General features: G+C 41.8%; 1 protein-coding gene across 3 annotated transcripts in view; it reads right to left on the bottom strand.

The window, feature by feature from the left end:
* LOC136876412 (5'-AMP-activated protein kinase subunit gamma-1) overlaps nt 1–22,067 on the bottom strand; it is a 1,375,241-nt gene that overhangs the window by 835,508 nt on the left and 517,666 nt on the right. For all 3 annotated transcript variants that reach the window (XM_067150367.2, XM_067150365.2, XM_067150366.2), the window contains exon 3: nt 5,987–6,273. In XM_067150367.2, coding sequence (XP_067006468.1) covers nt 5,987–6,273 — 287 coding nt within the window. The remainder of the gene's footprint in view (nt 1–5,986; nt 6,274–22,067) is intronic.

The following is a 22,067-nucleotide window of genomic DNA, read 5'->3' as shown; positions in this document are numbered from 1 at the left end:
GCGACGTAAAGCAACTTGTAGAAAGAAACAAAATCCAATCCCTAACTCCCCTTTCTATAAATGAATATTTGTCCCAATTTGTCCCCTTGAATTCCAACTTTATCTTTATAGTGGGAACTTTCCTACTTTTAAAGACACCACTCAAATTTATTCGTCTACTAATGTCATTCCACGCCATCTATTCACTGACAGCTCGGAACATACCACTTAGTCGAGTAGCTCGTCTCCTTGCTTCCAAGTCTCCCCAGCCCAAACTTTGCAATATTTTTGTAACGCTACTCCTTTGTCGGAAATCACCCAGAGCAAATCGAGCTGCTTTTCTTAGGATTCTTTCCAGTTATTGAATCAAGTAATCCTGGTGAGGGTCCCATACACTGGAACCGTACTCTAGTTGGGGTCTTACGAGAGACTTATATGACCTCTCCTTTACATCATTACTACAATCCCTAAATACCCTCATAACCATGTGTAGAGATTTTTACCCTTTATTTGCAATCTCATTTATGTGATTGCGCCCGTGAAGATATTTCCTTATATTAACCTTGGTACTTACAGTACAATGCTCCCAATAAGGAACTTTCAACCCGTCAACGCAGTAATTAAAACTGAGAGGACTTTTCCTATTTGTGAAACTCACAATCTGACTTTCAACCCCATTTATCATCATACCATTGCCTACTGTCCATCTTACAACATTATCGAGGTCATTTTTCAGTTGCTCACAATATTGTAACATTTATTACTCTATACAGAATAACATCACCCGCAAAAAGCCTTATTTCTGATTCCACTGATTTACTAATAAAATTTATATATATAAGAAAACATAAAAGGTCCAATATTAGTACCTTCATGAATTCCTCCTTTTAATTATTACAGGGTCGGATAAAGCTTCGCCTACTCTAATTCTCTGATATCTGTTTTCTAGAAATATATCCATCCGTTCAGTCACTCTTTTGTCTACTTCAGTTGCACTCATTTTTGCCAGTAGTCTCCCATGATCCACCCTATCAAATGCCTTAGACGGGTCAATCGCGATAGAGTCCACTTGACCTGCTGAATCGAAGATACCTGCTATATCTGCAAGCTGCGTTTCAGTGGAATACCCTTTCCTAAATCTGAACTGCCTTCTATTGAACCAGTTATTAATTTTGCAAACATGTCTAATATAATCAGAAAGAATGCTTTCCCAAAACTTACATGCAATGAGTGTCAAACTGACTGGCCTGTCATTTTTAGCTTTATGTCTACCACCCTTTCCTTTTACAGGAGCTACTATAGCAACTATCCATTCACTTGGCATAGCTCCTTCATCCAAACAATAATCAAATAAGTACTTCATATATGGTACTATTTCCCAACCCGTTGTCTTTAGTATGTCCCCCAAAATCTTATCAAGTCCAGCACTTTTCTAGTTTTCAACTTGTGTATCTTATTGTAAAAGTCGTTATTATCATAGGTAAATTTTAATACTTCGTTAGTATTAGTCGCCTCCTCTATCTGGACATTATCCTTGTAACCAACAATCTTTACATACTGCTGACTGAATACTTCTGCCTTTTGATGATCCTCTCATACACATTCCTCTTGTTCATTAATGATTCCTGGAATGTCCTTCTTGGAACCTGTTTCTCCCTTAAAGTACCTATAAATACTCTTCCATTTTCCCCTAAAATTTGTATGATCACCAATATGCTTTCCATCACGTTATCCTAGCTGACTTCTTTGCTACATTCAGTTCCCTAGTAAGTTCCTTCAATATCTCCTTACTTCCAGCGCCATTTCTAACTCTTTCTTTCCAACCTGCACTTCCTTGTTAGATTATCTATTTCTCTGTTATAATATATTGGTTATTTGCCATTCCTTACCACCTTTAAAGGTACAAACCTGTTTTCACATTCCTGAACAATTGCTTTAAACCCATCCCATAGCATGTTTACATTTTTATTTACCGTTTTCCACCGATTATAGTTACCTTCATTTCCATCACATTTATTTTTAAATACGACAAAACAACTTCGTGATCACAAGCAAAATTTTACTTTCTTCACTCAAGCTATCCCAAAAATGAGTACCAAGTTAATTCCGGAGGGCAAAGGCTAACCACTCTACCCACCAAGTGCCGAGGTTACGGATAGTGAAAGCACCACTTCACCCCTCCAAGAGACCTCATGGCTTTGCTTTTCGCTTTGGTAAAACACATTTAAGGCTGGATGCCCTTCGTACATCACATGAAGTTAGAGATGGAAATCTCGACCCAGGATCGACCGGGATTCAAGCCTGTCTTATGGGTGGGAAGCCAACAGTTAAACCACTGCGCCAATCACGCTCCCCGGTATTTATTTATTTATTTATTTTAACAACAGTTATAAAATAATGAATTAGGTTGATATTTAAAATATTTCGTTTGCAATCAATTGATTTTATATGTCTGTAATATACCGTATGTTAATTTCAAAACTACCGGGCGAGTTGGCCGTGCGCGTAGAGGCGCGCGGCTGTGAGCTTGCATCCGGGAGATAGCAGGTTCGAATCCCACTATCGGCAGCCCTGAAAATGGTTTTCCGTGGTTTCCCATTTTCACACCAGGCAAATGCTGGGGCTGTACCTTAATTAAGGCCACGGCCGCTTCCTTCCAACTCCTAGGCCTTTCCTATCCCATCGTCGCCATAAGACCTATCTGTGTCGGTGCGACGTAAAGCCCCTAGCAAAAAAAAATCAAAACTTTCTACCTTGAGGAAATGTAATGATACTTATTTTGGTTGTTTGACTGTTATTGTGGGAAAACACGTTAATTTAGAAGTGTTCAATTTCTCCATCGAAAAGTAAATTGACGTTCTTTTTCTCAATAAGGACCAGGAAAAAAAAATAAGAACCAAGGTTGAAGTTCGTCATTTTTAATTCCAGCAACACTCTCCAATATCATTTCATTTCATCTGTCAGTCATTAATCATTGCTCCAGAGGAGTGCGACAGGCTTCGACAGCCGGCGCAATTCCTATCCTCGCTACTAAATTACTGCCGATCGAATGACTGGAAACCGGCTTTGAATTACTATTTTAATTTTTAAGTATGAACAAAAATTATAATACATGCAATGGACCGGCACTGCTGATATTATCGTAAGCGCAACATCCGCTCCAGAATAGCGGGTGGCAGGACACTCTGTTACGACGTCGTAGGGCATTGAGTTATGGTTAGTTGCTACAAACGTACTCTGCGTCAAAAGTCATTCCAGAAGGTCCAGTCACAAGCAGTAGCGGCGATTGGGATTGAGAAGTGCGTGTGTGCGGACGGGGAGGGGGGGGGGGGGCGGGGGGGTTTACAAAAATGTATAGAAAACAGAAAAAGTACCGGGGTCCGGGGGAATATAGTGGGGGGTTGACAACAAAATGGAAACACAACAGCTACAAAATAATTTTTTGATGCTCTTTGAGGGTATTTCGACAGAAAAGTTGACAGTTTACCAACTTAACTGCAGTAATAATAGTTTTTTCTGAGATTTTGATTCAATATTATACAATAAGGAGCTTCCGTGGCTCAGACGGCAGCGCGTCGGCCTCTCACCGTGGTTCAAATCCCGGTCACTCCATGTGAGATTTGTGCTGGACAAAGCGGAGGCGGGACAGGTTTTTCTCCGGGTACTCCGGTTTTCCCTGTCATGTTTTATTCCAGCAACACACTCCAATTTCTCATTTTATAGCACCTATCAGTCATAAATAAATCACTTTGGGAGTGGCGACCCCATCGTAGTAATAGCCTATATTTGATTTATACATTACATCCCTGACCCGGTCAATGACTGGAAAACAGGCTGTAGGTTTTCATTTCATTACACAATACAACTTTCATCAAAGGAACAATTACACATGTGCACCACTAAGGTTTTGTGCCATCAGACAATAATCGCGCTTCACTACTTGCTGCGGCACTGAAATACTGATTAGCTGCGTCGAATGTTATTTTGTGCGTATATCCGCTAAGTATTTTTTAAATATTTAAACAAATTAAAGGAAAGAGTTAGGTAACAGAAAACAGGGTTTGTATAAACTGATTTTCTAATTACTAGTTTTAGGTAGCTAAAACGAAAAAAAAAAAAAAAAAAAAAAAAAGTGGGGGAATACCCCCCCCCCTTCCCCCTAATCGCCCCCACTGGTAACAGATTGAAATATAGGTATCCAGGATCTACAAAAGGCAAGAACAGCCTACTACCTTCCTGAAGTATTCCTCAAGATCCTTAGCTGACACATGCATTATTATTTGAGTTTGCCTACCACAAATACATGGGAGACTGATTACTTCACCATTGAAGCAGCCATGCCACTTGCTGCAATAAAAATGCCTTTACACTTTTCATCGGTATTTTTTTTTCATCATATTCAACCTCTTTGTTATGGTGCCAACGTAAGACAATGCAGATGATAAATAATGTTTAGGATCTTGCAAGAACTTGCTTAGTTTCACAATGTGGGTCAAACAGGGACCAGCTGTTTTCAAACCAATGATAAATTCACTTCTTCTCAAAGCCTCGCCTAAGGCAACAGCTTTACTGTTCTGGATCTTCTTCTATTTTTCCAAGAAGCCTTACAACATGTAACATGAGTTCCTGAAATACAACGAAGCTATCATGTCCATCTACCCAATGAGTACGACAAATGCTTTTAACTTGGTCTTTTTTGACTCACTAATATAAACTGAAATGGCGTATGGCTTTTAGTGCCAGGAGTGTCCGAGGACAAGTTCGACCCGCCTGATGCAGGTCTTTTGAATTGACACCCGCAGGCGACCTGCGCGTCGTGATGAGGATGAAATGATGGTGAAGGCGACACACACACCCAACCCCCGTGTCAGCGAAATTAACCAATTATGGTTAAAAATTCCCGACCCTGCCGGGAATTGAACCCGGGACCCCTGTGACCAAAGGTCAGCACGCTAACCATTAAGCCATGGAGACACACTAATATCAGATTCACTAATAAAACTCTTCGAAGGCATTCTTTCCGCAAAAGCAGAATCAAACGTTGTCACCGATGAGATAATCCTTAACATATTCTCCATTCGCCTAATATCAAAGCTTTTTGTAATGTACAAGTTCAGTTGATGGGCGAAGCAGTATTTGTAAAACGTCAGAGGTTGCTAATTTAAAATCTGTGCTCTGGTTCCAATCTGACATATATACAAACTCCTGAGCCCGAAAATCTTGACAGTTTAATCCAAATATTTCTTCTTCTTCTTTATCTGTTTGCCTTCCAGGGTCGATTCTTCCCTCGGGCTCAGCGATGGATCCTACCTCTACCGCCGCAAGGGCAGTGTCCTGGAGCTTCAGATTCTGGATCGGGGAATACACCTGGAGATGATGACCAGTATCTCGCCTAGGCGGCTACATCTGCTATGCTGAGCAGGGCCTGGCGGGGGGATTGGAAGATTGGAAGGGATAGACAAGGAAGAGGGAAGGAAGCGGCCGTGGCCTTAAGTTAGGTACCATCCCGGCATTTGCCCGGAGGAGAAGTGGGAAACCACGGAAAACCACTTCAAGGATGGCTGAGGTGGGAATCGAACCCACCTCTACTCAGTTGGCCTCGTTCCATTTTTCAAATTTCGTGGCAGAGCCAGGAATCGAACCCGGGCCTCCGGGAGTGGCAGCTTATCACACTAACCACTACACCACAGAGGCGGACAATCCACATTTTAAACTTTTAAATATAACTAGAGTGCAAAGGAGGGGGCGGCTAAAGTCCCCCTCAGTTCCTCCCTGGATCCGCCTCTGAGTCATATAATTAATCGACTATCTCACCTCAGTTTGTTGTACTCCTAGTTCCAGTGTGCTAATTGTGTCCTGTTAGAGTAATATTATTTCATTAGTACCTCTGAGCTGAGGTTAGTTTGACAGGAAGAAAATGACTTTTAACGTTACTTAATATATGGATTATGGTTTGAATGATAGGGACCGGGGGATATAATACAGGTGTTCAGGGGAAGCGCGCTACCTGCATGGCGCTCCTCATCTGGGAGATGATCGTGTTGGGCTTCTTAGACCGCGACGCGTCCGACTTGCTTCGTGGTCGGAAAGCGTCGAAGAGAGCAGGCTTGCGCGATGGTGACGATGCCGACGGAGACGACGACGCTGCTGCCGTCTGCGTGAGAATATCGTCACCCGACTTGCGACGCTGGCCGCCAGAGTTCCCACTGCTGCCGCTACTAGCAGCACTGCCCGCGGACGACGAGCTCCCGTGTGCCGCGTGTAGATGGCGAGACTGGGCTATGCTCCATGTGCCTGAAACAAAACACAGAAAGGCGTTAGAACATCAATAAACTACAGTACTTTCAATAGGGCAGTCGCTTTCAGCTTCGAGCATGCATCAGGTAGACAAAATGTTCAAATTAAAACGGCCCTTTATTCGGGGCATTCGATCGGGAATTAGAAATACGGGGAGGGAAAATGTATAGACAACAGAAAGGTACCTGGGATTGAGGGATATAGCGGTCGGGAGCGGCGGGTATACAACGTAATGAGGGTAAACGGCGTAATAATAATAATAATAATAATAATAATAATAATAATAATAATAATAATAATAATAATAATAATATAAAGGTCTAGGTAGACAACTCAGATAGAAATTTCTTCTAGTAGAAAAGATCCCTTAGAGTAAATCATTAATGTTGGCACCATAGAATTACCGTAGTTGGTAGTATACAATATATTGTAGAAATCGAACCGTAGAACTTGTCGAGTGCTAGGTTCGATCCACAAGGGACTTCAAGCAAACCTTCAGTTTCAGAAGTGAATCTCAAGAAATTGGTGTGATGATCCACAATGGGACAAGGTCCCCATAACATAGATTAGAACTTAAGCGTAATCGGGGATACACCCACGTAATATTTTTCCACCCTTCCAAATATGTAACTACATAAGAGGAAATTGACAGCAAAGCAGTGGAACCAATAGCTGGGAATACGACAAAGTTTGAGGTCAACGTAGGATCAAATAAGGACCACAATAAGTAAATGTTACACTTAAAACTTCGCGTTAGGTTCGGGTATAGGATTGCCAAGGCCAGATAAGAGAGCACCTATACCTTTGACACAAACATCTATTTGAAAAACACAATAACAAATTTACAAGAAGATATAGTGACATTTAAAATAGTGCCGTAGAAAGGTAAGGCGTTCAAACAAATAAAGGAGATACATATATGTCCGAAGGCAAAATAGCAAGCTAACCAGAAATACCAAGATACTTTACGCAAATTTAAATACCAAGCAGAAGAAAAGGCTTCATGCGGAAATTGTCCATTGAACACCTCCGAGTCTTCTAATAGAAGTTCATTGGTTACACATGTTAAACAACCCCAGGTTTGTAAAAAATAAATACAGACCTCCGGTTACGAGTTTTCTGACGCCAAGGAATGCCAGGCAAATGATTTGACTGCAATTTGAACCATCACGACATCCCAAGTCTCACATAACCTTGAATCGTTCAAAACAAGGTAACGGGAGAACAAATACACAGTTCAAAAACTGAGGAGAACATGTTTTTGAATGTATGCCATGCTCCATAAAACAATACCTCTCACCCAGGTATATTACCAACTAAATCATTATTCTTTACTGTTGAAGAACCCTATACAAAAGAATATCGATGGATTTGCGTTCATTTTCAGAACACAAACGGAAATACCAAAATAGGGGCGAAAACAAAGTGATAACAGTCCTCCAGGGTGGATTTTTATCACAGAGAGCTTCTGTATGGTGTATGTCCTCCACAAGCATTTACCACAGCTTGGCACCTACGTGGCATGCTCCGTATAATTCGACGGAGGTCACGTTGCGGTATCAGGTCCCATTCTTCAATGAAAGCCTGTTTGAGGTCTTGGAGAGTCTGTGGTGGAACAGGACGCCCACAAACACTTCTGTCAACCATATCTCACACATGCTCGATGGGATTAAGTTCGGGACTCACTGCTGTCCATTCCATCTCTTGAATGTCCAGTTCTCGCGAGACAGCTCTGGTGATGGGCGCTACATGAGCATGAGTACGAATACAGGGCCAACATCGTATGAAGCAACCAACACTTGCTTTAGCAGTATCTGAACGTTGTACCCCGCAGCAGTAAGATCACCGCGGGCGACGACAAAATCCGTACGGCCATCGATACTGACGCCATCTCACACCATCACAGAACCTTGTCCGAATCTGTCACCTTCCTGGACAACATTTGGCATGTACTACTCACCATGGCGTCTTCATACACGCTGACGTGCATCACGCTGGGTCATAGGGAATCTGGACTCGTCTATGAACATTGTAAGTACCTAGGTGTTAGTATAAGGAAAGATCTTCACTGAGGCAATCGCATAAATGATTGTAAATAAAGGGTACAGATCTTTGCGCATGGTTATGAGGGTATTTAGGGGTTGCAGTAAGGACGTAAAGGAGAGGGTATACAAGTCTCTGGCAAGACCTCAACTAGAGTATGGTTACAGTGTTTGGGACCCTCACCAGAATTACTTGATTCAAGAACTGAAAAAAAAATCCAAAGAAAAGCAGCTCGATTTGTTCTGGGCGATTTCCGACAAAAGAGTAGCATTACAAAAATGTTGCAAAGTTTAGGCAGGGAGGACTTGGGAAAAAGGACACAAGCTGCTCGACTAAGTGTTATGTTGTCAGTGGAGAGATGGCGTGGAATGACATCAGTAGACGAATAAGTTTGAGTGGTGTCTTTAAAAGTAGGAAAGATTACAATATGAAGACAAAGCTGGAATTCAAGAGGACAAATTGGAGCAAATATTCATTTATAGGAAGGGGAGTTAGGGATTGGAATAACTTACCGAGGGAGATGTCCAATAAATTTCCAATTTCTTTGTAATCATTTAAGAAAAGGCCAGGAAAAGAACAGATAGGGAATCTGCCACCTGGGTGACTGCCCTATATGCAGATCAGTAGTTATTGCTTGATTTTGTTTTCTCCTTCGATTTCGTTGATTCCCTGATAATTATCTACATAAAAAATGTCCAACTCAACTGTGACTGGCATAAGGCAAGGGGATCTGCCATCATAATGAAAACTCCCCAACTCGATTGTGACTGGCAATATCCAAGAATACAATGAAACCCACTAAAACGCTCTTCACATGAGAAACTTCGTATGACGACCATCCCGTCAAGTTTCTCCAGTAACGCTAAGAGCTACGTAATTTAATATAATCTTATTCAAAACGTGTACATTACTTCATTTAGAAATCTGTATGCAATGTAGAATTCCGTAGCGAAGCACGGGTATATCAGCTAGCAACAATACCATCAAGTTTTTAGAAAGGCAACTCGAAAAGTATGAACATCATAAAACACAAATTTAGGACAAAACTGTTAATCACACGAACTTGCGTAGTCCTAAGTCTGCACAAAGTGGGAGGGAATATTTTGTCTAGAGGTTAACTAATGTTACGAATGGGACGAACTGGACTACTGGTTATACCTAAAATTACATAGTCAGGACGAGTTGGACTATCGGATTTACGCCCCAAGATGTAGCGTCGGTACGAGCCGGTCATCTTCGGGACATGAGAAGGTATACCTAATTTCTGCTAGCAACCATTCTGTTTGGCCACAGATACCTAAATGTTTAATTGCACAGTAAGCCATCACTGCAGTAAGTTTGGCTGCAGCAGCCAGTGCAGGGAAATTTAATTCATTCACTCATTTAGTTGTTCCGTCATTCATTCAGTGTGTCAACGACCAGTTGCTAAAATAAACGACTGCTCCGGAAACAAACAACGCTTTGTAACCTTGACATAGTCCACAGAGCGCTAATTTATTGCGTATACGATGTCAGAACGGCCGAGTAATTCAGCTCATCGCAATCTTCAGCAGCCATGGTAACCAGGCTTATACCGTAGATTTACGTGACTGTCGAAAATGCTGTTGGACTTCAAAATTACGGATAAAGCGAACTTCAGCGACGTTAAATCCTTGAAGTCTTTGTCTTCTTTTCTTTCTGTCGTTGCTCCACTACCTTCTTAAGTCCAATGTTCATGTGATGCGAAACAGCCAGTAAAAATGCAACAAGAAACATTAGTGGAATATATTTGTTAATGCCGAGTTGAATAGCTCAGATCTTAGAGAGTTGACATTTTCGGGTAAAGTTGGAATTAAAGCAAACCCCACCTCTTCTACACTCCGCATTAAATTATGAAATCAATTTTGAGACCCAGGGTCGATCGCAGCTCATTCCGGTGGTATTTGAAGGTGTTCAAATACTCCAAGCTCGTGTATGTTGAGTATTCAACCCGAAGGCAGGTTTGATCCTCAACAGCTCCGCCATCAGCTGTCATAGGTGGCCTAGATATCACTGATGAGGCATGCTAGGAAAATGACGAATGAGTTCGTTTCCCGTTGCTTTCCTCACTGAATCAGAGGTTGGTATTACATATCAGTCTTCCAAGCCCACTGAAATGCATGCATCAGCCGACCCTATGAGCGATATTTTCACGCCATTTATAGCAGGGAGTGGCTGAATAAGGAATGGCATTACTAGCATCGCTCATACCTCAGTCACTTTCATACTGTCAAAGCCAAGGATAAGACTGAGAAGATCAATGATAGTAACAAAGTTGTTCTATCCCATACCATAAGACTTAGTGCACTGTACAATTAGAGTTCTTATATCACGGAACACCAGCACGTGTACCTACTCTCCTCCCGAAGTGGAAAATAACATGTTCAAAATTGAGCTAAGGAAAGTTCCAGTTTACAGAATAATCCAGTGTCTTCGTCGGGTGGAAGATTACTCTTTAGAATGCTTTAACGATGAATATACGAAGACCCGCATTTTTTTTGGCATTCTCATTGTCTCCTCACCAAGGCGGCAGTGGTTCGGATTACGTCCAATGAAACTGGGATATTAAAAATAATAAATCTTCGGATTCCTAATAAAACTGCAGATCCGGTGGCTCTGATCAAGATATGAGCATACATACATACATACATACATACATACATACATACATGTATGTCTGACTCCTTGGCGTTGTGGCCTTCGCTTCAGACGATCGCGGGTTCGATTCCCGGTCGGGTCGGGGATTTTAATAACGTATGCTTAATTCTTCTGGCTCGGGGACTGATTGTTTGTGTTTGTCCCAACACTCTCCTCATCATATTCAGCCAACATACCACACTACCAATCACCACACAAACACGCAGTAGTGATTACATCTCTCCACATAGAGTTGGCAATAGGGAGGGAATCCGGCGTAAGCCAGGGACTAATTCACATGCGCGACAGAGTTCGCACCCGCAACCCCACAGGTGTGGGAAAAGCGGTAGAAGGAGATATATACATACATATATCTTTATTGTCAGGCTGAGTGGCTCAGACGGTTGAGGCGCTGGCCTTCTGACCCCAACTTGGCAGGTTCGATTCTGGCTCAGACCGGTGGTATATGAAGTTGCACAAATACGTCAGCCTCGTGTCATTAAATTTACTGGCACGTAAAAGAACTCCTGCGGGACTAAATTCCGGTTCCTCGGCGTCTCCGAAAACCGTAAAAGTATCTAGTGGGACGTAAAGTCATTATTATTATTATTATTATTATTATTATTATTATTATTATTATTACATCTTTGTTATAAACTGTTACGGTTTTTCTTTTAGCCTTCAGTCTGCAAGTTTACGTGAATTAACAAAGCAACACCACAATTCTCTATTCTCAACAAGCCCTGTGGCCTCGTTCAATTCCTAATCTCTTATCATCGAATCATTAAAATCCGAGTCTAACCATCATCATGGTCCTCAACTCCCTTCACTCCTCTTACTCTCTATGACCGAGTCCATTATCCTTCTAGGTCATCTATCCTCGCCGGACTGAGTAGCGCAGTGGTAGAGCTTTCTGAGCTCAACTCGGCAGGTTCAATCCTGGGTCGAGTCAGACCGGTGGTATATGAAGGTGTTCAAATACGTCAGCCTTGTGTTGGCAGATTTACTGGCATGTAAAAGAACGCCTGCGGGACAAAATTTCGGCACATCGGCGTCTTAGAAAACTTTAAAAGTAGTTAGTGGGACGTAAAATTCTTCTTCTTCTTCTTAATAATAATAATAATAATAATAATAATAATAATAATAACAACAACAACAACGTATGCCCCTCTCTCTTCAGCACATCCCAGCTATTTCTGGCGTCACTGGAGCCATCCCGACTCATTATGGATTTGGCTGTTTTTTTAAAAAGGCCGCTGACCTACGTGACGCTACGTGATTATTGCGATGAAATTCTCAACCCAGGATCGACTGGAATTCGCACCCCGGCCTTCTCGGTGGGAAGCCGGCAACTAAGCCCCTCCCCAATCACACAACCTACCCTCCTCCATTCAAATGATCCCACCTCCTTACCCGGCATTTGCATACACCTTCATCCATCGAATTTATTCCTAACACAGCCTTTAACTCAGCATTCCAAATACCATCCTGACATTGTTCCCACCTACTTTTAGTAGCAATCATTCTCGCGACTTTCATGCCTGTTAAGTCAAACTTATTAAGATAAATCTTGAGTTACCCAGCCTCCACTCCCGGACAGAAAATTCGGTATGAAGACAAACCTACTTATAAAGAGTTTCATTCAGTAGCTAACTTCTAGAGAATACTGTTGATCGCAACTGCGAACTTATTGCGTTAGTTTTGGTACATCCTGATTCACTTTCACTTACTTTACTACCATTCTGGGAGAATACACATCCAGCTTGTAATTAATTTTACGTGACTATCATTGACTTCCATCTGACGATAACAACAGGCCACGTATTAAAAACATTTAAGCCTTTTAGGCCTTTTCAATCGTGAAATTGTCAGCGTTTCGCCCCAGTGTAGCAGTGAGCTCATCAGTTGGATTGCTACACCTTTCCAAGATTCTGGCGGCTACTGCGCCGTTGAGACACCACTATAAGCCTCCTATGTAGGACAATGCAGTCAGTGATGGTGTACTAGGGGAAGCATGTGCTTCCGCTTGTATAGAGGATAAAGGGAGGCATTTATACAAATGATAAACCCACTGTTACACTGAAGCGAAACGCTGATAATTTCACGATTGAAAAGTGCCTAAAGTGCTTAAATGTGTTAACATTAGCAATCGATTAAATTAAATTATGGTTTCCTTCTGGGAACTTAATTTTTGAGTAGCGTATTAGATAATTACGTTACAACCCTTACTGCATGTTGACTCTTTTTATTCCTGCGCTTGTGACGTCCTCTCAGACAGTAAATTATCTATTCATTATTTCAGTGTGATGGAAAGCAGAAAAGTACGGAGAAAATGCAATGGAAGCCTCCAAAGAAAAATATGTTGCAAAATGAAACATGGTGGTGGAAAAAAATTCTTGTTTGTAGTTGCATGTTTAGTGTTATGGAAATATCTATATTTATTAAAGGAATATATGACGCAGTCTGCTGACTAAGAAATGATTGGGTCTTTCAACATGACAACGACCCTAAACATACCGTTGTAAAAGTGAAAGAAAGGCTGCCTTACAATGTTCCCAAACAACTGCATTCACCTCCCCAAGCGCGCGACCCTACTGAACACTTTTCTTAAGAAGTATAGAATATTCCATCAAGAGGAAGGACGATTTGAAACCCGCAAGAACAGAGTGGATTAACATTTCCCCTGAAATCGCCAAAAAACTTAGTGGAAATGATGCCCCTGCGTTTGGAAGCTTTGATAACTGCGAAAGGTAGAAACACAAAGTACTGAACCTAATATAAGAGTGAACAATATTGAGAGTGTGTGTACTTTCGTTCATGAACTGTTTCGTTTCAGAAATCAACGATATTTTACATTTGGTTCTACACATAGTCAATAATGCCACAATATATCTACAAGTCTATCATTTTTTAAATTAAATACAGATAAGTAAAATGCTTAATTTTGCCCGCTTGGAGGCCATGATCGTTAAGGCGCTGAAGTCTGAATGGTCTGACACCGTGGTTAGCCGGTTCGAGTCCCGTTGATCGAATAAACAAATTCACCATCAGAATGTTGGCCGACAGGCTAGGGAAGGTTGTAGTATACACTTTCTAAACACTATATTGCGTGTCAAAAGCCTGGATTACATTCTAAATCTCTCCGCAGTGCTCATATAGAGTGAGAGAATATGACGCTGTTGATGGTGCTTCGTCCGTCGAATGGGGACGTTACGTCCTGAGCAGACCCCTTGGTACTATTCGACAGGAGTAGGCTATGTGTCGGCACCGGGTTTCACCTTCTCCCTTCCTACTATCATATACCACGCCATTTATTTCATCTCATTAACTCCTCTGATGAGGTTGACGTCAGGAACGGCATTCGGTCATAGAAAGCCCGCCACTACAGACTCATCTCACCCCATACCCGACCCCGTGGAGAAACGGGACAATGCTTGGACAAACAAAACTAGTAAAATGCTTAACTTTGTTTACATTTAGATGACATTTTGAGGTATGTGTAGACTTTTGTTTCCGATTGTATAGTTCTTGCAATTTCCTCGTTAACGACCGGCACGCTTTGGAAGCCTAGCTAGTCAGCTGTGTTTACATTCTTTGTCCAGGAGGTGCCAGGATTTCCCCACCTCCAGACACAGCGTTCTCAACTCTTACCTATATAGCCTCAGAGAGCGAGCAGCGAGACTGGACAGAACTGCGTGCAGCTGTTCAACACTGGACACCTGAAAAGTGAGTCGGCTTCAGGACCGGCACGTTCTTGAATTACTCCACGTGGACTGTCACTGGCAAAGCGAGCGTACTATTGATCAAAAACCATCTGCTATTGGTCACAGCAGAGACGACTGTAGACAGTCTTAATCTGGTAACTGTCGGACAAACCAGAGACGACTCATAACCACTGGCCTTTTTCGGTGAAGTGATCCGGTGGTCTAATGTCACCGTATACCTGGGAGTAACCCTCGACGAGGATCAACATTCAAAGACCATGTCATCAGAATTTCGGCTCAGGCCCTTAGGCGCCTATCAAAAATCATCCCACTAATGAAAGTCGACAGTGGGCTTAACCTAGAAAACAGGCTCGCGCTGTATGAAACCTCCATACGGCCAAACATTGAGTATGCCACTTACATTTGCGGGATCGCAGCTAAAACACCTCTGGATAGAATTCAGCGCACCCAGAATAAAGCCTTACGCACGATTTCTTGCGCTGAATCGAGATATCTACGATGATGCACGCATGGAAGGAATTTACACCAGAATCTAGAAGACATCCCTGAAATTCTACTGTATTCTGGTGTAAATGCCAATCTCAATGAGCTCATCTCCTCATCGTGCAACTAATACCCAGAAGGACTTAGATACAAACTGCCTAGATCCATACTCCACTAAACACCCACCCTCCGGGGTCCAGGTCATATTCTGGCCAACTCGATTCCGTTCCAAAAGTTACACCACTTCCATACCCATCTATGAAGTGTAGAGAATTTGCACTCAAGGCCCCATGGGGCGAAGCGTTAAAAATGCTCTGCCCGAACCTATCGAGACGTGTGGTCTGTTTGTCTCGGGGAGATACTGATTAACTTTTGAGTCACCGGTCGTTAACGAGGAAACTGAGAGAACTATACGTGAAACACTTTCGTCGTACAATAATTTATACTCTGTAAAATTTCTTTATGAAAATATACACAATCTACAAAAAAGTAACTGAGCACTTGTCCACAATGTCTGTTCGGTAGTTGTCACCGTGTCAAGAAAAAAAAAAAAAAAAACAGAACCTCTTGCGGCTATAACACCAGCCACCCGCCGGCATGCTCTCGACGGGCGTGTGCCGGGCACCCTTTTGTAGACACCGTCATTTTTGGATGGGTTGAACATCTTCCTTTCTTTCTCTCTTGACAAGTCTCACGAAGGAACGGTTATCATTATCGAGTTGTACTTCCCCTTAAAATATTAACCGAGCTGAGTGGCTCAGACGATTGAGGCGCTGGCCTTCCAACTCCAACTTGGCAGGTTCGATCCTGGCTCAGTCCGGTGGTATTTGAAGGTGCTCAAATACGCCAGCCTCGTGTCGGTAGATTTACTGGCACGTAAAGGAACTCCTGCGGGGCACAATTCCGGCACCTCGGCGTCTCCGAAAACCGCAAAAAAGTAGTTAGTGGGACGTAAAGCAAATAACATTGTTATTAAAAAATATTTGCCACTAACTACTCAGATAAAAATGGTGTTATCCTAGAATGTGACTTTTCCACGGCTAATATCTCGTGCTATAAAACTGTCTAAGCGATTAAATGGAACTTTGGAAGATTCGCATGTACGTACACTATTCATCGGTATCAGACTGCGCTTACCGCAGTATACCGACTGCCGAAAGGTCCAAAATCTAGACTTGCTTAAGGACCGCGTTTAAGGAAGGGTGCAGTCAATCATATGTACGTAACACTGTACAAACAAACAAACAAACAAACAAACAAACAAACAAACAAACAAACAAACAAACAAACAAACAAACATACAAACAAACAAACAAACAAACAAACCAACCAACCATCCCCACGGTGCTACAGCCTTGATGAACCTTGGCCTACCAAGCGACCGCTCCTCAGCCGGAAGGCCTGCAGATTACGATGTGACTCGCGGTCAGCGTGACGAATACTTTCGGCCGTTATTCTTAGCTTTCTAGACCAGGACCGCAACCTCGCTGTCAGAGTGTTCCTCAGCTGTTCTCACGAAGGCTGCATGGACATCGAACCAGCCCTAAGTTTGATGTAAAAATCCGCAACCTAGGGAAGGGGCAGGTAGTGGGGGGAGGGCAGGGGCCTCCAGATAGGAGACAGATTCGCTAAACTCACATTGCGGAACCGGATTTAAACTTAAGATGATAATAATAATAATAATAATAATAATAATAATAATAATAAGAATAATAATAATAATAATAATAATAATAATCTCCTGGTGAAAAATGAAACTCCACAGCCTGTTTCCAGCCATCTTTTTCCTGATTTATTAGCTTCAGCAGAATGCCTCCGTGGCTCAGGCGACAACATGCCGGCCTCTCGCCGCTGGATTTCGTGGTTCAAATCACGGTCACTCCATGCGAGATTTGTGCTGGACAAAGCGGAGGAGAGACAGGTTTTTCTCCGGGTGCTCCGGTTTTCGTCTGTCATCATTCATTCCAGCAACACTCTCCAATATCATTTCATCTGTCAGTCATCAATCATTGCCCTAGGGAAGTGCGACACGCTTCGGCAGCCGGCACAATTCCTATCCTCGTCGCTAGGTGGGAATTTTAATTCCATTTCTGACCCGGTCGAATGACTGGAAACACGCTGTAGATTTTCATTTCTTCATTAGCTTCAGCACTTGATGTGGAGTTGTTACAGTGTTACGGATGGATGCCCTTACTAACGCCAACCCTATATGGAGGGATAATCACTATTGCGTCTTTCTGTGGTGATTGGTGGTGTTATCTGTAGATGAACAGAAATCAATTAAGACGAACACAAATACCCAGTTCCCGAGCCAGAAAATTAACCATACGCAGTTAAAATCTTCGAACCGGCCGGGAATCGAACCCAGAGTTCTCTGAACTCAAATTCGGGAATCGAACCCAGGATTCTCTAAACCGAAAGCGGGTACTCTGGCCATTCAGCCAGGAGCTGGACTACTACTACTACTACTACTACTACTACTACTACAAATAATCGTTAAGTACTTCAAAGGACGAAGAATACGATTTCATGATTTAGAAGATCTTGAAATGAGTGCTGGCGTTCCACAGGGATCTGTCCTAGGACCCACCTTGTGGAACATTCTATATGATGGTGTCTTACGCCTGCAGCTGACAAAAGGGACAGCATCTATTGGTTATGCAGATGACCTTGCAATAGTGGTAATAGCAGAGAATGTAGAAGAACTGACCTTCCGAGTAAATGAATCACTGAGACGAGTTAACCTTTGGATTGTAAATAATAAGTTGAGATTGGCTCCACATAAGACTGAGGCTGTAATTTTGAAAGGTTCCAGGAATTGGAAAAATGTCCGTTTCTTATTAAATGATACAGTGATTATCCCAGGAAAGTCTGTACGATACCTTGGGGTTCTTATTGACAGGAATTGCACATTTGGTGCACATGTGAAGGCAGTAACCCAAAAGGCAGAGAAGAAGGCATCGGCATTAGCCAGACTTATGCCTAACATCGGGGGACCAAGAACAGTTAAGAGACAGATTATGTGCTCTGCAGTATATTCCATTTTACTTTATGCTGCACCTATCTGGCACAATGCACTCAGGAGGAAGATTCACCGAAGAGCTATGGAAAGAGTACAGAGGAAAATGCTGCTCAGAGTTACCTGTGCATATCGAACTGTTTCGACAGCAGCTTTACAAGTTGTAGCTGCCAGTATTCCCATTGACCTCCTCGTTGTAGAGAGAAAACTTTGGCATGAAAGGTGTGCGACTATATCTGCTGAGGAAAAGAAAGCCTCGAGGAACCAACTCTTACTAGACTGGCAAGACCGATGGGATGGCACAACCGATGTTGGCCAATGGACAAAAAAGCTAATACCCAACATAGGAGACTGGCTTAAATGTAGACATCGGCAGGTAGATTACTATCTGTCGCAGATCCTGACAGGACATGGAAGATTCGGCGTATACGCCATGAAGATGGGAAAGACGCAGGGAGATGGTTGTTGGTACTGTTCTGAAAGGGATACAGTAGAACACACCTTTTTCTACTGTGTTCGATGGGAAGAAGAACGAAGAAAAGCCTGCCAACAACTTGGCCGACAACTCACGCCAGGGAATCTGGTTCAGATTATGTTAGAGAGCCCGTTTGCCTGAAACACAGTAAAGGCAATGGCGACAAGCATTATGGGGATGAAGGAAAAATAAGAGAAAGGAAGAACTTAATAACATACATCACTCCATTCTGATGTCATGCCGACAAGCAGTTCCAGAATGGTCTGAGTGAAGAGGGCAGGGGTTTTTAGTTGGTGGAAATCCAACTCCCACACAGAGTGGTGTCTTTAAAAGATTTTCCCCTGCCATAACAAAAAACTACTACTACTACTACTACTACTACTACTAATAATAATAATAATAATAATAATAATAATAATAATAATAATTGTACCGGGAGGTACACCTCTACGCCGCACATTTAAATCTTGCGCCTAAAGGAACTTCTCTACAGGAGAAACCCTGAACTTGAAACTAGACCTACTTAAACCATTACTCAGAAGATGTCACTACCGTAATTTTGTTATTGTGAAGTTTCCAGTACTGTGTGAATTTCAACTTGTTTTCCGTTTTCCGTTCATCAAGAAGTTTGGACACTCTCTCATAGATGTCACTGCTAGAAAACTATAGGCATAATCATGCACCCTGGTGCGAAGTGAAAGAACTTTGTTTTGAGAAGTTTTGTATTCATACGTTTTTTTTACTAATTGATGTTCATTTATATTTGGGTTGGCAATATTTATCTTTTCTTTCCGCCAGTTTTGAATCCAGCCAATACCCAATTTTTGTAATTAATTTCCAACCAATCCTGTATTTCTCCTTCGATTCTGAGGGCCACTTTTAAATTTGACCAATACAATTCTGTGGGTGTGTCTTGATTATTCATGGAAGGTCTCGAACTTTCCCCGAGGGTTTATAAACCGCGGATTTTCACGTCTCTTGGCCATTTTGATCAACATCTAACTAAGTGTGTGTGTGTGTGTCAAGCAGGAGGCGCCTCTTTCATCAGGCAGCAGTCCTTCAGCAAGGTAATGGCCAGTTAACATCTTTATTTCTTGCTAGCTCCGCAGTTTAACCTGAGGGAAAGGTCCGCAACTTTAACTACTTTTCTACAAATGTAATTTTCTGCAGGCTTATGTAAAAACTTCATAAAATCTTTAACCCTCTACTGCATGAATTATTTTTCGTTTTCGTTTGCTGAAGAAAATTTCAAGCTTTAATGTTCAACATACATTCAGTGTATTAGATGTACCAGCAATTCTTAACTGGTGCTAATAGCTTAACACTCATATGTGATGTGGATTGCCATAGTTGAATATATATACGATTTTTCACGATTTTACTCTAAGCTTTTAACATTCAAAGACCGCCAAAGACTGGCCATGGGTACGTACTGCAAGGCGCAAGTACAACTTGCAGAACCGTAGGTCGGTAATGTCTTTGAGGTTGAGCCAGAGGTACTCCTGAAGCCTGTGGTAATGTGATGGGGAGGGCCCACGTAAAATAAACGGTGGTTGGTTCGCGTGGATGTTGACGGGGTGGAAGGAGTACCTTTGGTTGTTTTGAGTTATGTTATGTAAAAAAAAAACAAGGCATTACTGGGATGTGTGTTTAATTGATTGTACAGTTGAAGGTGTGCCGTAAAACTACCTCTGTCTACAATATTTATCCATTTATACAGGTGAAAAGTTATTTGTTGCCTAAAGGCAACAGTATGCAGTAGAGGGTTAACTGCTAATCGGGGATAGAGAGTGATGCACCCTCTCGAGCTCCCCTTCATTTTGGTTTGAGGTGACTACGTTTTGTAACTGGTTTTCTTCCTTTCCGTAATGTCTTAAATTTCTTTCTTATACGAGTCACCTCCATAGTTTGGGAATAGCCCCTGTTTCATCGGCCTAGTGCCTTTTAGGTTTTAAGAATGCATATTTAGGAGTGCAAGTTCACGCCTCCGTTCAAATTGTGTTTTGGGCCATTTACTTAACCTGTTCCTTTCCGCTACAGCCCAATAGGTTGGGTACTAGATACCCCTGTTTCAACTTCGAAGTTGTGCCTTGATGGCAAATGATTGTAATTTTCTGATATCGCCTTGAATAGGCTGGGAAAACGGAGAGTACGTTAGCTTTTTTTTAAAGTACTGCAAAAGTGCTTCTAGAAGGCTTTATATTGCTGCAGGTAATAGGGGATTTCTGCCCTCTTGTAAATTTATGCTCTTCGGTAAAGTTGGAGCTGGAAGCTCAGAAATTGTAAAACTAGGGGCTTATAGCCCAAGTGTGTTAAAGTGTTGAAATCTTGCATTTTTCTACGACTTGTTTCTAAATTGCTATGTCATCGTTATCTCACTAAGTGAAAAGTTGTTAGTTTTGTTGTTGATTGTTGAAATTCGAAAAATATAACCTGTGTTAAAGTTTTAAATTAACTTTGATTTTGTAGTTAGACCCATTCACCCCGGCACCTTCTTTCACCTCTGCTGGTCCGCGGTAACCCCGTAACAATAATAATAATCAAAAGCAAGCAAACGTGTAGTTTTACGTGACTGCTGATACCGCGGTCATGGTCACGAACCAGTTTTAGGTAGAAATCTAACCACTGGGACGTGAATTTTCATTTCAAAAACCCAACGTGCACTGGCCGGGGTACGAACCATTAACTATACCACAGGTAGTTGATTCTGCGAATTAGAGAATTTGTTCGTATCTTCATTTTATCAATCAATCAATCAATCAATCAATCAATCAATCAATCAATCAATCAATCAATCATTGACCTGCATTTAGGACTGCCCACCAGGTGCCAGATTCCCGATCAATTGTTTTACCTAGTCTTCTTTTAAATGATTTCAAAGAATTTTGAAATTTATCGAACATTTCCTTTGATAAATTATTCCATTCCTAATTCCTCTTCCTATAATATAATATTTTGCCCCAGTTTCTCCTCTTGAATTCCAACACTACAAAAAAGATATCCTGGAACAAGTTACGTAAGTTATGAATATCTGGAAAGAAATGCGAAAAGTGCACGTGTTCAAACTCTGAACTAGAGAGGCATTTAAATCTGAGTGTGCACTTATATGCATATGGAAGCTGAATTACGTAACTTGGCACTGAAAATACATAGGTTTTATATTCATAAATAACTTGTAAGGTTTGCTTCATGGGGAAGTAATGGTAAATCATTTTCAAAAGAACTTACGCAGGCCTGATATATTACAATTTTATTAAACACCTTTAAGCTCTTAAAACACTGGTAGGAGCTTGATTGATCGTTGAAGTGTGTATTAGAGTATGCTCTGAATATCAGATACCAATGACATTCTCCGTTATTTTTGTGACAAGTGTTCAGTTGTATTACCTTA

This window comes from Anabrus simplex, chromosome 6 (genome assembly GCF_040414725.1).
Source record: "Anabrus simplex isolate iqAnaSimp1 chromosome 6, ASM4041472v1, whole genome shotgun sequence".
NCBI classification, from domain to species: Eukaryota; Metazoa; Arthropoda; class Insecta; order Orthoptera; family Tettigoniidae; genus Anabrus; species Anabrus simplex.
This window is presented reverse-complemented; position numbering and strand designations above follow the sequence as displayed.